The following is a 17,676-nucleotide window of genomic DNA, read 5'->3' on the forward strand; positions in this document are numbered from 1 at the left end:
TGAAAAAAAATGAAAGAGTGGTCAAATATTCAGTGAGTGTTATGCCAGTACCTTGCAAAAAGCATATCTACAACATTTATTCAAATGTTTGTGTCGTGCATGTACACATCTAACCTCATATGCAAAACTAGTATTAAAGAAATTCCCCAGTAAATTCAAACATATTCACCTAATTCAAGTTGAGCATATTTTGTGTGAGTTTATCTAAACTTTTCATTGGCACTCGAAGCTAAAAATCTCCATAGCCCATAATCTTTCCTCTCTTTTCTTTTCTCTCTTTTCTGCACTGTCAGATTTCCCTGAAGCTATGCCTGCCATTGTCAACCTCCTTTTCAACGTGGTCTCCACCAACACCACCATCTCCTTCACGGTGGTGCTGCCGATGGTGAGCCTGATCTCTCTTTTCGCCGGGGTCGGAGGTCACCTCCTTCTGTGGCTGGTGCTGGTGAGGAACCCCCGGAGCCGCTCCAAGCCGAGCTCCGTCCTGCTCCTCAACCTCAGCCTTGCGGACCTTGGAGCCCTGCTCACCCTGCCCTGTGTGCTCCTGAGCGCCAGCTTCCAGAACTGGCAGCTCGGCGGCGGGACCTGCGTTCTGCTGGGGTTCATGACTTCGGTGACAGTAGGAGTCGAGATATTCAGCCTGGCAGCGTTGGCAGTGCTGAGGTATCGCATTGTCGCGCCACAGATGAGGCCGCCTGTTAGTCTGACGCAAGTGTGAGTAATAAATAATGAAGTCTGTTGTTGTTGGAAGGCATTGTCACAAAATGTTGACCCTTTTTGGATCCCATTGAAATGGAGTAACATGTTCTTTGCGTATCTTTTTTTTGTTTTTTTTAAGTCATCTAAGAAAAGTAAAACATTTTTACCTTTTTTTTTTTCCCAGAAACTGCCACCAAATCATAAATGAAACTGGACTGGGCTTTTCACATGAAATATGAACATTTTGCAAGCACAAAAACATATTGGAAATGTTTTCCAAATCAGATGTGCCTTGTGGATCACATGTTTGAAGCTGGGGTATTTATTTACTTTCCCTGAACCGCTGGCACCTTACTGTGTAAAACTGACCCCAATGTGTTGTAAAGATTTTTATTGATGTTAATGTCTAGACTCTAGAAGATTGTTTTTCTAGATTAAAAATGTGGAGGTGAAAAGTAATCAGACAAACTCACCATATCCTACACTGAGTGATACAACTCAATATTATGATAAACCTAAATCTATTTTATTTAACATGTCCAATGGAGTTCCAACATTGAGCTGCTGTCATACTGTTTTCCTATCTCGAAATATGTGTTAGGAAATATCTCCTAAATTTGTTTAAATTTTAGGAAATTGTTTTTTGCACTATCTGTGCGTCTGAACAAATGTACACATTTTACAAATACATTGCTAGTACAAGTATAAGGCACAACTAAAGATGCTCAGCCATATCAAATATTTTCAACTGTTAAAATCTGTAGAGATGCACAAAGATATCGACTGGTATCTATTTTCAGCTTGACCCATCCTGACCGCTGGCCAGCCGGTCGGAAACATCCAATCTTTTTTCGTTCCAATAAACATTTCTGACATAAAAAGGGGACAGATACAGCCTCCCTTTCTTTCAATACCAGTGATTCATTCCTTTCATGGAGTCTGTTGGTTTCTTGATCTGTTGACGATCAACTCTTTGTGCAGCAGCGACTCATCTCCCAGACACGTTTGAGAGAGGTGGACCGTTTTCCTACACTGTAAATCTCCTGTTGCAGAACTGCAAACAATGAATTTATCTCGATAAATAGGAAGCAGCTAAAACCTGCGTTGGCAGATAAAAACAAAAATACTTTAGTAGAGTGTTACATTACAGGCTAAATTATTTGGAACTTTAGTTTTTCTACAATATAGAAACACATAGTTGATCTCATGGCATAAAGCCATGAGCGCATTTGTTGAAGAATGTAGAGCAAGATTTCCTAAAACTTTCAATGTCTGCAGTATCTTGGTTCTTCATAACTTGGAGAACTTTCATAATTATAAAAGGCACCGATTCCTAAAAATATTTCCCTTTAGTGAGGGTTAGTAATGCATCCGAAAGGATCTGAATTGCCGATAGACTGAAACCACATGCAGCCGGCCGTTCGCTGCCTTGCAACATATTAAAGTAAATCTTTACCGGCTTCTGTGGGAGCTTCATTGATTTGAGATGGAAGACATCTAATTTAAACAGTGTGGCACATTAATCAACCCTTCTGTTAAGCTTCAAGCAATCCATAGACCTGCAATTTAATTTAGAGGGAAATTCACATTGGGACAGAGGACAGGTTTTTAATGGTAAATCCAACCGTCGCAAAGGTTGTTCCCCATGTGTGGCTTGAGATGCGTCAATGAGTTTAAGGTTGCGGTGGGGCTGGTGAAGCAGGTAATGGCTACATGATCGGATGTTTCCCCTGGAAGTGACTCTGAAGAGAGTGGAAGACAAAATCTGATGGATGGTACTGTATTTTGTTTATAGGTGCAGATTTCATCTCCACTTGCAAAATATTTGGGGTATAGTTAGAAGAACTGATAAAAGACTCCCAACCCATTAACAGATTAGTGCTTGGATACAAGTGGTGGCTGATACATAGTCTCAAACTTTTTCTTTTGGGGTTTGATTCTATAAGATTTGCATATCAAGAGAAACCTCTTGTCCCATCAAATTAACATGCCTCTTGAAGATCTCTAGATTACATTATTCTACACAGAAAATAAGCTTATATTCTGTCCCTGTTTCCCTCAGGCTGTGCACTGTGGTGGGCATTTGGCTGGTCTCAGTAACCATGGCCTTGCCGAAGGTCACCTACATCAACTTTGACGGCGGATGCACCTGGTCGGTCGGTCAACAGGAGTGGCTGTTCTTCCTGGTCCCTGCCTTCCTGGTGTACTACATGGCGCCTCTCTTGTGCATCGCCATCAACTGTGGCCTCATCATCTCCCACCTCCACCGCTGCAGAGGCAGCCTGGTTGCCGACAGACGCAACAAGAAAGCCACCGCCCTGCTGATTAGCTCCACGTTGGTTTTTGCGGTCAGCTGGTTGCCGTACTACGCGCTCGAGTTCGTCAACGTTCTGTCCCCTTACGTCAGCTCAGCGGCATCGCCCACCAGCAGATTAGATGCTGGCCCATCTTGGACTTTGCCTACTTTCTATCCACCGGCCGGGCCCAGTGAGCAAACCCTGACGAGGGTCACGCTGCTGTGGGAGGTGGCCTCTCTGGCGGCCATTTTGTTGGTGTGCCTGGCTCCGTGCTGGAACCCTCCGCTGTACTTCTTGTTGTCACGCCCGGCCGTGCGCCAGCTAAGAGCTCTCCTGCCTTCCTTCATCCGAGAGCAGTTGGGGAGAAAGCCTGCGCAGCGCTGGCGCATTGCTCCGGCTCCACCGCCGTGTCTGCCGGCACCCAGCGCGGCCTCGGACCCGCTCAATCGGCAAAGCCTGATGGACAGATTGACTCAGTAAAGATGGCAGCAGCTGGGCTCGCTCTCGTCCAGCTCACACGTGCCGTCAATGAAACGGCGCATGTCCAAAGACGTGATTCACAGGATGCACTGTTTGTGTACGTAACAAGTACACTCATGGCTCTTGGCAGCAATAAACTCTCACGTTGGATCATAATCAGACCCCATTCTAGGCTATAAACAAGGTTTATGTCCAAGATCACCATACCAGACACACTTAGCAACTTGCTGTCCAGTTAGTTCCAGCTGGAAGAGGGAGTCAAACCGAATGGAAAATTAAAACCGAAAGGCCAAACAAAGCAATTTCTTTGTGTATCACAGCCCAAATCGTCATTTATATTCAGGTCACTGAACCTAAATATATGGATTTAACTCACACATGGGACTTGAACCACAGCAGTTTGCTTTTTTGGTGCTGAAGGGCATCAGCTAAACCTGTCCTGACTGGCTCAACCCGTTGAAGCAAATATAAACCAAAACTCCCCACAGGGATTTTACACACAAAACCCTAACCTCAATGAGAAAAAAAAAAAAGCAATCGGTGAATAGGATAAACGGCATCTGCATTGTGGAAAATTGCTGTTGCTCTTTGCAGTCTGTTAGAACCATCTATGGTGCAGCGCAGCAATGCATCACAACACGCAGCGCAGCCCTGCAACCCCCATTACAGAGCGGAAACACAGGAGACGACGCGCCTTTAGAAATCTCCCTGAAAAGCTCGGAGGCAGCCGATTCTGGATTCAATGTCATGGTAATAACCTCGATGAAAAGAAGGCCCTCTGACTTTGACTCGCATTAAAAGACGCTGGCTTGTTTGGAACCTGAATGCTGATAAGTGGCTATTAAAAAGAGATTTGACACAAAGTATTGCATCTGCTCTGCTGGGGGAAAATTACTCGTCTAGAAATGGATCCTATCTGCGTCCACAGTGGATTAATATCACAATGTAAAGGTCATGTTGTGTACTGCCTGTAACTTGGTTATACTCATTAATGAAATAGCGAAGGCTGTGTAATTTGTTTTGCTGTTTTCTATTGACGGTGCAGTTTTATGTGTTGCAGACGTCTGAATGTAGACATTTGCAGAACTATTCACACCCCCACAACTTCTTCATGTTTCGTCGCGTTACAACCAGGAACTAAAAATTTAGATGTGTATTTAAATTCAGTCTCTCTTTACTCAAATAAACTGCTAATAAAACTCCAGCATTTAAATTTAGGACAGCTGGGGTATTAGCAAATATATTATTTTGGAATTTTATGGCAGAAATTGACACAAAGTGGATTAATGTGAAGGTTGATAAACAAAATGTGTGGATTACAAAACGTTTCACAAAAAAAAAAAAAAATCCAAACATTTCCAACAGGTTTTTCTCCTGAATTTTCCTGGATGCTGCTTCATCTGCCACAACCGGTTTCCTTTCCCCTACAGAGCAAATGTGTCCCCACAGCATAATACTGCTGCCACCGTGTTTTACTGCAGGGACGGCGGTTTTAGAGTTTATTATGTGACTTTTGTTGAATTTCAATTGACTTCACGAGGTTCCTTATTGACTCTCTTCCAACAAAGGCTTTCATTTGCTTGCTCACCCAAAAGGAGCAGATTTGTGGAGTACATGAATAATCCTGTGGTGTTTCCATGGGGATCTTCGCTGTTTGCCTGATTAGCGCTCGCCTTGCCCTCGCCTGTCGGTCCGGGTGAACGGCTTGTGTGTCGGTCAGTTTTCAGATTTGTCTTTCTATCTGACTTTTGGGGTAAAGTCATTGAACAATGTTCTGTGAGACGTTCGAAGCTTTGCTGTTTGTCTTTTAACCCAACCCTGCTTTATCCCTGATCCTTCTGGCATTTTCTCCAACAAATCTCTGATGGCTTAACAGAATAGCTGCATTTTTATATTGATATCGATGTGGACGGATCCAGGAAGGCGGCTTGTGACGGTATTTTATTCAGGGATATCAGAATATTGGACGTTACCGTTTGGTTTCTATTGCAGCCAAATTGACGGAGACTTGGGCTTATAACATGAAGCGATTTCAGAGACCTGGAAAAAAAAAAAAGGCAAAGCCATAGCCGTACAGGCTTATTTGTTTTCTTGCAGAGAATCAGATGAGAGTATTACTGGAGCTCTCCTATTTGACTGATGAATGCTATGCAAATCCTGTTTAAGCCTAAAACATGGAACCCACAAAAGGGCAGGATAAGCTCTCTGAAAGTGAATCTCTAAAATAACCTCTATGTTACATACCTTGGAGGATCCACTAATTAAAATAATCAGGTAAAAAAAAAAAAAAAAAAAACTAAAGTATGGTGCTGAATGTAATTTACATCAAAGGGGGATGCTGAACTACACAGACACAAGAAAAGTGTTGAAAACTGTGAACGGCTTGGTCACGCCCGGCCAAGACCGTCCCAGATGATGCGACTGAACTCACAAACCTTCACCGATCACGACGTGACTGACGGTGCTGCCTTTTTCAGTTTCTCAGCCTGGAGCTGTCCTTGAGGCTGTTGTTTTGCTGTGTGACAAAAATGAAAAATATCAAACCACTTCCTGCAGATAAGGGTGAAACAGAAACAGGAAATATCCAAGTTGGATCCAGATCACAAAATTTGCCTCTGGCGATGAATCTCCTAACCGTAAATCATTCCTTCTAGTTCCTCACTATAAGGGATGGGCGCCAGAGAATCAGGCTTTATGTCTCTGTGCGTCCACAAAACAGTCATCCTCAGCCCACGTCTTTTTTATATTTCTTATGGTCTTAGAGATTTAAAAGCAGATCCTTACCTTAATGATGAAATGCTACTTTCTAGGTTTTTGATCTGCTCTACAGTAGCATCTCAGATTGCTATGATAATTTTTTGTTTTTCTTGTCTCACAAAACTGTCGTAGATTGTGTTGATTCTTGGATGAATTCTTGTTTTCCTTAAAACAGTGCTGTGGGATGTTCTCATATATATTTTTTACTCCTATATTAGTGATTTAAGACACTTAAAATCACTCTAAGTTGGAAAAAAATAATCACCATTCAACAATAGAAACTTGGGAAGTGTTGAATATGTTTTTAAGCTATCATGTAACAGATTGATATAATTTGATGCATCATCAATGAACCTAAATGTAAATTAAGTGCAGGGGAGTCGCTTCAAGCACTTGACATGCTAAGTTGAGTGAATCTTCAGTGCAAATAAAGCGTCTGCACAGCGTATAACGTGATATTAAACAGTGTTATTATTGGGTCATTATAGAAACGTGATTTGACAATGGTGTGATTGGTTAACTGAGAAATTATTTTTGTTATATATGTTTCCTTATGGATTCCTTAACTTTGCCTGCACACACATGCACATCTTTCACTTTTAGACCAGATGTAGAAGATGACAGAGTGAGCTTAAATGTTGCTCTTACTGAAGTGCCTGTATTTTGTATCTAATGTATATTTTGTATCGTAATAATGTAATTTCTTTGTAAAATATGCAAGTGTAACTCAGTGAAATATAAATTACCCTTCAGATTAAAAGCAATGTTTTTGTCTGCTTTGATTTGACGTTAAACTCTTGCAATTTCCACCAACAAATACACTCAATTCACAGTTTAGTAGAAAATTTGGGGTTAAATCTCCCAATGGCACATCAATACGTGGCAGACTGGGATTGAGCCTGCAAGAGATCTACTTTTTCCACTAATACGTCTCAACGAAATAAACAGAAAGGTGGCAATAACATGAAATGCTAGTTACTTCTTGACCTGTTGACATTTTTTGAACCGCAGAACCAAATGACAACCCTAACCGTCTTTTCTTTTTCTTTGTCGATATCGTCTTGGCGGCTAATGAGATCTTTTATCTTCGTCGTCTGTCCGCACCGTGATCCTCTCATGATGCACCGCAACCCAGTAAGCTGCCATGTCTTGATGAGTCTGTCTTAATTAAGTCAGAAGATTAGTGAAAGCTTAAAAAAGAAGAAGAAAAAGAGAGTCATGCTCAGCAGGCTCCATTGAGAGGCTCCTTCCCGTTTTGTGTTTGCTGAATCCCTCACACATCTGCGGGGCTCCGCTGCGCTGAATGTACGGAGCAGGATGAGCTGAAAGAAGATTTAACATCTTGAAAACTCTGGGAGATAATCGTTAAAAAAAGGAAGTGATTTTCCATCATCTGGATGGGCATTTAAGTGATATCGATTTAGTGTGTGACAGCACTACTTAATGGCCTTATGGAGAATGCCAGCTCATTAATTGTCATTGATCGCTGTGTAATTCCCACGGGGAGGATTTATTTAATGCAGAGTTTATATATATTAGCAGTGACTCACAAACCCCAACTTTTAGCAAAGCCTGTTTATACCTACAGTCATCTTGTCTTATCTCTGCAAGTCACAAAAATCGTTGTTTTCTTTTCACCTGAAAATATGACAGTAAATTAGACATGCTTAAAATGTAAAACTTCTTTTTCTAGGTTCTTATTAGACCCACTTTTGATCTCTTAATATTTTTCTTCAAGAAATAATAATCAGTATTAATAATTCGTCATTTGTTTGCACACCAAAAGTCACGCAGTGTATATTTAAGAAAAAAATGTCAATTTTCTTTTTGTTAAATGTCTCACAGAGAAGTAAGGGAAGCCAGAGTAAAAATATTAATGTTCGAAGTTATAGTATGTTTTATCCACAAAACTATAGCTCGACTTTTAATTAGCAGAAAAAACTGTAACTCCAATCTCTCTGGTAGATGACATTTATTTTTAAGATCTTATTATGAAATGAAATGAAATGAAATGAAATTTCATTTCATTTCATTTCATTATTACAAGACTGAGAAAAATGATTATAGGAAAACCTACATCTTTGATCTTTTATAGTGGAAATATTTTCACTAAATGATCATCTGCCGTCTGTACCTGCTGAATCGTATCAATAAGTTGGACATTTTTTAAAAACATTTTGTACACTACTTTGTTTAATTAATAGTCATTTTAGAGCAACGGTTCTGAGCTCAAAATATGTCAATGTGTGTTATTTTTGTGAAATCTTACCCCAGAGCGGAGAATGTTCAAACAACATTTAGTGTTGTGAGGTTTTACTCTTTACAGTCAGAATTATTTTTCATGTAATCAGCAAGCTTCTGCTAAGCTGCTTTAATGTATTTTTTATATAACTGAACCAAGTTAAGAGACACGCCAAAGTTAAAGATAATTATCTTCTTGTCCGTTTGGTTCTCATTAAAGTCGCAGTCAAATGAAATTTGATTCGCATCAAATGATGTGGGGGGGAAATGGCTTAGTGATTAGCACAAAAAGAGAGATTTTGTGGCTTTGCAACACACATTCAGAGCCAGACTTTTAGAGCAAAATGTCAGTAAAGTCCGTTTTCCTCATCCTCTAACCCAGGGGTCACCAACTCCAGTCCTCGAGGGCTACCATCCTGTAACTTTTAGATGGTCTCTGCTCAAACACACCTGGATCAAATAAACTGCTCGTTTCCAGCCTATTGCAGAGAGGAATGAATGCTGGTGAGGGAATTCAGACATTTTGGAGCAGAGGTGAATCTAAAAGTTGTTATGAATGATTATTAGTAGCCCTTGAGGACTGGAGTTGGTGACCCCTGGTCTAACCACTTCCTGGTTAGAGGACAACATCCGGGTCGTTGACAGCAAGACTTGTGTGATGTGAAAAAAGTGCTCAATCATAACACATCTGAGTTATGAATGATTATTAGTAGGCAGATTTAGGTTATGATTTGACATTTTATCTTTTAAACAATTATTAGGTTACTCAAGCGTTTTAAGACAACTGTTGATTGATTGGACATTTTATCTTTCAGATGATTCTTAGGTTATGTTACGTGAGGACACAGGTGGAGGGTTAGTTCCTCTGAGCATTGGGTTTTATTGTACGCTCATTCTGGAAAACAGACCTCAGAAGAAGAGGGAAAAGTTCAACAGACTATGAACAGGGTTATTGTGTGATTATTTGGGCGGGGTAGTCTCCAAATAAATATGATCGCTTCATACGTTTTGCTGTCAGATGTTTTGAGTAAGTGTGATCCCAAAGACGCATCTTTGCATCCAATAAATGCGATTCGTCTTTACCTCGCCGACTCTTTTTGCGCTGGGTTAATCCTTCGCACACGAATCCGTGTTGATTTATTGTTCACGACATCAGGGAAACAGAATTCAATCAGCAAAACTCCGGACCTGGGAACAAACCGAGCAACACGACGGCGATGGCAGAGAATCGGGTGATGGAGGAGAGAAACGAGATTTCTGTGAGTGAGCAGATGAAAAGCAACGTACGAAACACGAGCTGCAGAAAAACATTAGGAAGGTTCAGAGTCGAAATAGCAGGAGCTAAATAAACAGACATGCAAACGCAGGGATACACAGGAACGGAAAACCCAACAGCTCGTGACAGTTTCTTCTGGCTTTCTTGTGGCTTTCTTGGTAATGAGACACGTGTAAGCAGGGCATCAGCTGCTGCTGAACCAGCTGATATTAATTTGCACTAAGTGGCAGAAATGGTTTCTGGTCACCAATAGAAGCTGGTGTCACGATGTTTCATGCCTTTTCCTCACCTCTCTTTCTTTATGTATTTGGTATTTTACTCTCACCAGGAAAAAAATCAGGCCTAATTTTCAAGGTATGTAAACACGCGTTTCTACAGTGGAAGCCCTCCCTGGGAGGTAATTTGCAGGAGAGCATGCTTTTTAGCCTTCTGGTTTCAGCAGGAACCCACCGAGTCCATTAACATGATGCCGCCGCCTGAACCCATCGTTCAGACTGTTTCTATTAGTTAGCCGTCCGTCTCATTGCTGAAATTGCTCGGTTCAATTCACCAACCCCTGTGTGGACAAACGGCTTCCGAGGCTGTGATCACACGGCTGGTCTGTGAAATTAAATCAATCTGTGCCCCGAGAGCTGAAAACAAGCCTGAATCTGACGAGGATGCTGATCCTCAGTTGATATTATGAGGAATTTTACATAGAAAATCGCTCTGAATCCATCCGAACCGTTTTGAAACTTTTCCCCCTTCCCTCCCAAACGTTCATCCCTTTGGCTCTTGCAACGAATGATCGAAGCTGCGCGGCGCAATCTGAAGGCTGACCCAGCTCCTGTAAACTGTCTTTAGAATAAAATAAATCCCGCTCGCATGTGCTCCACTTCACTTCCCTTCCAGCAGAGAGACTGGAGCTCGATTTGAAAGGCCAGGGGCAGAGAAGTGTTGGCAGCAAAGCCTTTCATTTCAGTGTGGGTGCTCTCATTGTTTCTGACTTCAGCTGCAGTTTAAATACAGTTCCTCTAGTGTTTTTTGGCAGCTGGTGCCTTGGCTCGTTCAGCTAATCAATGATTTAAGCAATTGGGGGATACTTTATTTATCAAATCACGCCTTGAGCTGAAATTTGTCAACTAACGTCTTGGATGTTCCAGAAAGAAAGGATTAAAAGTGAAAATTTCATTTCATTTGCCTGGAAGCACCAGCAAACTCTTAACATCTAACCTCATTTCCACAAAAGTTGGGAAGTTTTCTTGAATGCCACAGCAGCGTTCAATTGAAATTAAGGTTTCGTTAAAGACCTGAGCACATAAATCTGCAATATACTGCTTAGGTGTATTCAGGAAAAAAAAAAAAAAAAAAATATATATATATATATATATAAATCTAAATTCTGCAGCCATCAAGAGCTCGAACACTTAAAAATTAGAAAAATCTGCAACAGATTCAACATTCAGAGGATATGTCTCACAGGTTAGGTTGTCAGGGTGTCATGGGTGTAAAAGAAATTCCCACCAAACGCAGAAAATCTCATTCGTATTTTAGGGTTATTTAGCATCCTGTCAAGAATAGGAATTAACATCTATGTTCCATTCAATTGAAAAAATACTTTACAACTCCTAAAAGGACATTAAATGTTGTTGTAACTCATATTATTCAAGATTCTTCAAAGAGTTGTTGCAGATTGTGATGGCTGTGGGCAGGAAGGCTCTCCTGTAGCAGTCTGTGCTGCAGAAATCTGAAGAAGCCGCTGATTGAAGACGTTCTTTTGATGTATTACAGTCTCATGGAGAGGATGGTGATTGGTGGAAAAATTTAAATGATGCTTTTGAGCCAACGCTTGCTAGCAGTTAGTTATTGCATTTCATTGCAGATTTTACAGAAACAAATAGTTCAATCCCACAAATGATATTCATTGTTTTCAAAGGATGGAAAAAGACGATTTTCTGTGCTTAAGAAGTTCATGAGAACTAATCAGTTTTTTTATTAGTTTTTCTCCCTGGAGGCTTCTCTCTGCTGCCCTCTGGCGGCCGCTCCCCATAGCTGTCTCCCAATTAAATCCTCGGTGAAAGGCAACGCACCAGGTGAGGCGCACCTACTCTGAGGAAGCCTCACATAGCACAAAGCTGATAGATATTAATTTTGACAGGCGGAAGTGAGGGGCACTCCTTTACTCCATTACTGAACATCCCCTGCCTACCCAACCCAACCCGTCGGAGGATCACTCCACTCTCACTGAGGGACGCGCCTTTACACACACGAAGAGAAAGAGAGAGGAGAGATAGATGCAGGTATTAGCAGGAGGTGGGAAGGGCGGCGCTGAGACACGGCCGTCCAGTGGGACAAGGAGAACACTAGTGGGGATGTGCTGCGGCGCTGCTGTCTTTCCCCAAGCACATTTACGGCGCTACTTAATCGGAACGTAGACGCAGGTGTACCCTCCTCCTCTTCCTCCTCCTCCTCCTCCACAGACCTACTACCACCTATCCCAGTTTCCCACGCGCCAGGGCAGGAACAACAAGAGCACGGTTAGATGAACGCGCGCGCTGCTTCTCTGTTCCGGTGCGCCGCTGTGAATGTGACGCCGGGTCCACAGCCAGCGCAGATGACCTAAAAGCACGCCGCTCTCCCGGCTCCATAAAGAGAAGGCTTATTGACCACCATGGCTGACCAGGTAAGAGACGACGCACATTTTCCACCCGCACTCTCACCACACCTCTTTACACACACACACGCACACACACACAACGTGCGCTCTGAGCTGGGGCCGAGAATAGACGCACAGGTGGACAACACACAGCTTCTGTCACATTATTTTCCCCAAAACTCATTCTGCTTTATCTCACGCGCTCACTTAAACAACCCGTGCTAAAGTGCCAGTCATTTGTAAACCGCAACAGATGGACTTTGAACTAACTACAGCATTTAAACAGTCACCTTTTCCTTCCCAATTATTAGGTTACCATCAGCCCTCATAATTTATGCTCTGTTTCTGTGAGCATTCAAGAATTGCCGCATAATGAACAGAAGCTACTACTCTGAAACAGACTACGGGAGGAGAGAACACAAACATTGCCCGTGGTATTAATTTTGCATTGTCTGCCGTTGTTTGCCCCAGTTTCTCTCTGCAAGCCTGGCGAGGAGCAGATTAACCCCTGACACACTGCCTCGGCCCGCCCGGTCACGGCTTCCTGCCTCTGCTGCAGACACTCAAGGCATGCTTAATTGATTAGCTCGTTCAATTAACCTAATTGAGGAACCCCCGCTGATTCCGTGAGAGTGTTTAGAGTGCGCAAACGTGTGTGTGCGTTTGCGTAAGAGATAGTGCAAAGGTGCCATAGCTGCCACACCTCAGCTGGCATCTTTATAGACGTAAAAGCACTACAGTATACTTAAGTATATGCAATATTATGCCATATTGTACAGTGAATCAGTAGACTGCGTGGCCTTAATTGACATTACAACTATTTATTGTACCCTCCTAATAAAATAATTGTAAGTAAGCTCTAGTATAACAATATTACACACTAAATCCTGCTGTACTGTTGCATACTATTTCAGTTTTTGCTTATTTTCTTTTGGCTGACAAACAAAAACCCATCCCTTCTCAGTTTGTTTTGCTAGGCTGTATTTATACTTCACAAAGTGGGGCATAATTGTGAAGGAAAATCACACGGCCTACAAAGTTTTCTAAAAAAAAAAAAAATCTAAAAAACAGTGTGTACCGTATTTGTATTATATCCATTTCACTTTGAGCAGATCCAAACACCTTTTAGCTGCAGCGACGCAAGTATAATCGGTATGAAGAGATAGGAATTTTTCCCCGTATTTTTCATTGCAAAATAGCTCCAACTCATTCAGCTAGACAATAAGAAGTCCCTAAAAACATCAATTTTCAATTGTTGCCACTAGCTGGGTTTCATTCAGCCAGTTGCCTGAATAATTCTCACACATGAATATGATTTATTTTAAACTACACAGTTTCAAGTCTTAACATCTTTTCATTCAGGATTTCTCTGTATTAGGCATCAAATAACTTCCTGTCAACTTTGACCAGCTTTCTTGTTTCGCTGAAAAAAAAAAAAAAAGAACATCCCCACCTGAGCAGAGGATTCAGTATGTGGGATATTGTTTCATAACCTAACCATCTTTCTGTATCACTTGTTTGCTGTTTTGGTCTTCATAATGCGGTTTCCCCACTAAACCTCTGAACTTTTCACAGGGCAGCTATATTTACACCAACATTTAATCACCCTGTTTACTAATTTGGTAACTTCTGATGACAATTGCAGTGGATTTATTTAGAGGATATTCAGAATAATAAATTTTTTTTACCCTGTAGATTTCTACTACGTTCAACAATGACCGCATTTCACAACTATAATGCACTCTAACAACTCCAACACATAGTTACATACAATATGTGCATATCTGCTAATCATATATGACATAATATATTAAATTACACAGCGGTTTATCCTTGTAATATACAGTGGAGCAGTCACAGACTCGTCTCCCAGTCTAACAGGATCCAGGTTAGGGTGATTGATGAATCTAATTTAAGTTGTAGGTGTGAGAGAGCAGGGCTGCCTCTCTGTGTTAGCCGAGTGATGGACAGGCGACCTGTCTACGATGTACTCTACTTCTTACTCACTGTCAGCAGCTGTAGGATCCACACTTCTGTGTATAGATACATTATAAATATAAACCTGATTGCTCCCTGCACCACCTGACATAGTTGTGAGGGCAATGTGTTCCTTTATACGGGTTTAAACTAGCTAGCGGAAAATGTTTGACATGATAGAAATAGGCTTGCAACTAATGATTCATTTAGTAATCAATTAATTTATCCATTATCTTGATTATAAAATTAATCGGATAAAAAATTGGCACAGTCTGCAGATTGTACAGTCAGCCACTTAATTTCTTTTGTGCAATATTAGAAATATGTTTACAGACAAAGAAGGTTTTACTTCATCTTAAATGCCAAATGAAGAAAGTTTTCCTGGCATTGCATCACAGGCTGTGACCTGTGACCCTGTGACCAGTCCGCAGCAGTGCTTCCTGCCAGCCGAATGCAAACACATGCAGGTGTATTGTTGCTCCTTACTGCTTGTGTTGACAGCATCATCCCAGGGACTGGGAACTAAGTCTTGCTTCAAACTCTTAAGATGGCCTTAACTGATGGAGAAGACAAGCAAAAAGATTTACTGAGGTTCAAAAAGACCTTTCCAGAACAAAGACCCAGTGTTTCATATCTCTTAGTGTTGTGTTCCTTTTATTTGCTGGGGGGAGAATGACGTGGCTGTTCCCCCATTACACAACATGGCCTGTGAAATAAATACTATTTGACACTGAAAAATATTTTCAGGCTTTGTATGGTATTGCATTATTTATTATAACATACAACTATTGCTTGATTTTACAGTACACTACAACATTATGCAGTGCAGTTAAATTATGCATGTACTATTTCATACTTTAAACTTAATGTGATGTGCTATTTACACACAAGCAATTTTACAACTGTTGTATATGTTTTCAATTATTTCAACCTTTGTTGCATTTTATTAATTTTAAGGCCAGTAAGGAAGTGCTGAAATCCTCTTGTGTACTTTACACCAGAGCAGTCAGTCATTCTAATGCAGCTCAGCTTCCCTGAGGTTAAGCCCAATGTTTCCTGCTTCTGTCTACTGTATCAACCACCCAATCAAAGGTCTTTACCTTCAGGAATTTTAAAATCTTCCTCCGACAGAGAGGCTGTAGTAGTGGAAACATTTTAACCTGAAACAGTTGGACGAGTTCAGGTTTGGTATCGATCGTTGTCTTCTACTTCTGTACGTGTGTGGTTTACTTATTTGTGGAACGTGGCTCAACACAGACTTTAAACCAGGCGAAATCCAGGCCTCATTAGTTGCAGTGTAGCGATACTTCTAGCTCATGAGACAAGATGGTTCACAACATGAAGTTTGCAAAAGCAAGACATGATGTCCTTTTTTAAAAAGAAATACAATCAATCCATACAGTCGTAAAAAGTGGTAGTGGCTTTAAAGCTTGGATCATTTTTTAATATATATTTGCTAAAGCTGTTGCCATGTTGTCTGAAAAAAATTGGGTTCCTCTGCCTTCTCTCTGTGCTTCCCCTGCTAACTATAGAAATACAGCCTTCAGAAACAACCAGTCACAGCCAGGAGGAGGGTCTTAGTGCTGTCAATCATGCTTGTGTATGTGCTGTTCACAGCCTCATCCTTGCTCTCCGCTACGCTACAGCTTCTATTAAACAACACTAATTTGTAGTGGAGGCACAAAACTCTGAACCAGATGCCAACTTTTCAATTCTTAGCAGTTAATAGTCGGTTAGTCATTGTATTCTTTCAAATAATTTTAATCTGACTCAGTTTGTGGTTTTTTTTTTTTTCCTGAACATAACAACACAACAGGGCAGCTTACTTCAAAATAAAAGAGTCATCCATTGTCAATGTTGAACATGGTTCACAAGTTCATGGCAAAGTGCGTCTCAAGTCAGACTAGCTAATGTTGACAGATCTGGTGACATGCGATCTCATTCCAGCTTTCTCATTAGTAAACCCGAGCTTGTTCTATCATTTCATGTCAGAATCAAATTCTATTGAAACAGGTGTGTTGTATTTTTCTGAACTGGTTTTTTATTTTTATTTATTTATTTTTTTACATTATCTTTCTTTTTTCTCATTTTCTGTGTCATTGCCCTTTGTTTAATTGCTGCTGGCGTTTGTTGAATTTGCACAGACTCTGAGCCAGAGATGCCCAGTGGTGCTGCTGGAGCTGGATTAATTGTTGTATTAATATTGATGAGGGTCATCTACGGTGGATGTGCTGCAGTTGCATACGCATGTGTGCAGAACCTTAGATTCATCATGTGGACTCTCCAGCACACCACTGTTCAGTTATGCTCCACAGTGTAGAAATTGCATTTTCACTTGATTTCGTGCTGCAGTTGCCATGAACAGTGTATAGTCGGTGCCTCCGGATCACGCTTATACCTTTTGTTACACCGAGCAGCAGCCTCTCTGTCTCTGTCTCTCTTTTGATACTTCTCTTTTCTCAGGTCTCCACCTTATTCACTGTCTTTATCAGCCTGCTGTCTCTTACAATCCCTCAGCGCCTCTGCATGTCCAGCTCATCTCACTGCCCAGCGAGCCAGCCTTTACTACCTCTCCTTTCTGTTTTGTCCTTTGACTCTGTTCTCGTCTATCAGCATCTTCTTCCTCACCCTGGAACTTCACCTTCAGTTTTATCACCTCCCTCTTCTTTGCACACACAGGCACCATGTGAAGGGATCCCTTCAGCAAATTTTCCGCCGACAACATTTACTAGAACAGACAGTGCTTAGCCTTCTGACAGGTAGATGTGCTTCAGAAGCATTTTAAAGCTTGTTCTCCATCCAAAGAAACCATATGCCGTCGACTTGCTCCCCTCCTTCCTCGTACTTGCTCTTACATCTTCTATCTGTCTCCATTTAATTGTAGTACAGTATGTTTCTCACCACGGCGCCACCCCTCCGGCGAGGGAGCACGCCCCTGCCCGTCAAGCACCAGCTGCGGCGAGAGGAGGCCGTATCCGACGACTGCGATTGGATACCGGGCCTGGAGGAGCCCACCACGTTGCCTATCAGTGACACAGCGGTGCCTCGAGACGACTCCTTCAGCCAGTTGGCGGCGTCCCAGCCGACGTACCAGAGCCACGGAGGGGCGCTGAGGATAGTGCTGCTGGGACAGAACGGCGTGGGCAAGTCGTCGCTTGCCTTATCCCTGGCTGGACAGTCGGACAGATCGCTCTCTATAGACTCTGAGACACAAGCTTGTGGTAATGCATTGAACATTGAGTGGGAAACATTTATTAAAAATGCAGCACCTTTTGCATTTGTGGGCAAAGAAAATGTCAGATACATAATACATT

At 41.7% G+C, this 17,676-nt stretch overlaps 2 protein-coding genes across 4 annotated transcripts in view; both read left to right on the forward strand.

Moving 5' to 3' along the window:
* Positions 1 to 307: 307 nt before the first annotated feature.
* Positions 308 to 3,503, forward strand: LOC106931984 (somatostatin receptor type 5). The gene is made up of 2 exons (XM_015010437.2): positions 308 to 714; positions 2,762 to 3,503. The coding sequence occupies exons 1-2, from the start codon at positions 308 to 310 to the stop codon at positions 3,474 to 3,476; spliced, it is 1,122 nt and encodes a 373-aa protein (XP_014865923.2). The 3' UTR covers positions 3,477 to 3,503.
* A 5,808-nt stretch (positions 3,504 to 9,311) lies between these two features.
* The window catches only part of rem2 (RAS (RAD and GEM)-like GTP binding 2), a 48,565-nt gene continuing 40,200 nt past the window's right edge, over positions 9,312 to 17,676 (forward strand). The window contains exons 1-5 of one of the 3 annotated variants that reach the window (XM_015010449.2): positions 9,312 to 10,104; positions 11,729 to 11,822; positions 11,888 to 12,029; positions 12,210 to 12,412; positions 17,247 to 17,583. In XM_015010449.2, the coding sequence (XP_014865935.1) occupies positions 12,401 to 12,412; positions 17,247 to 17,583 (349 nt within the window). In that variant the 5' untranslated portion in view covers positions 9,312 to 10,104; positions 11,729 to 11,822; positions 11,888 to 12,029; positions 12,210 to 12,400. Of the gene's footprint in view, positions 10,105 to 11,728; positions 11,823 to 11,887; positions 12,413 to 17,246; positions 17,584 to 17,676 lie in introns of all 3 variants that reach the window. The other 2 variants (XM_088014868.1, XM_088014869.1) reach the window with 2 other exon arrangements.

The sequence above is a fragment of the Poecilia mexicana genome, unplaced genomic scaffold, assembly GCF_051168715.1.
Source record: "Poecilia mexicana isolate PSO_F unplaced genomic scaffold, ASM5116871v1 scaffold_17, whole genome shotgun sequence".
In the NCBI taxonomy this organism is placed as follows: Eukaryota; Metazoa; Chordata; class Actinopteri; order Cyprinodontiformes; family Poeciliidae; genus Poecilia; species Poecilia mexicana.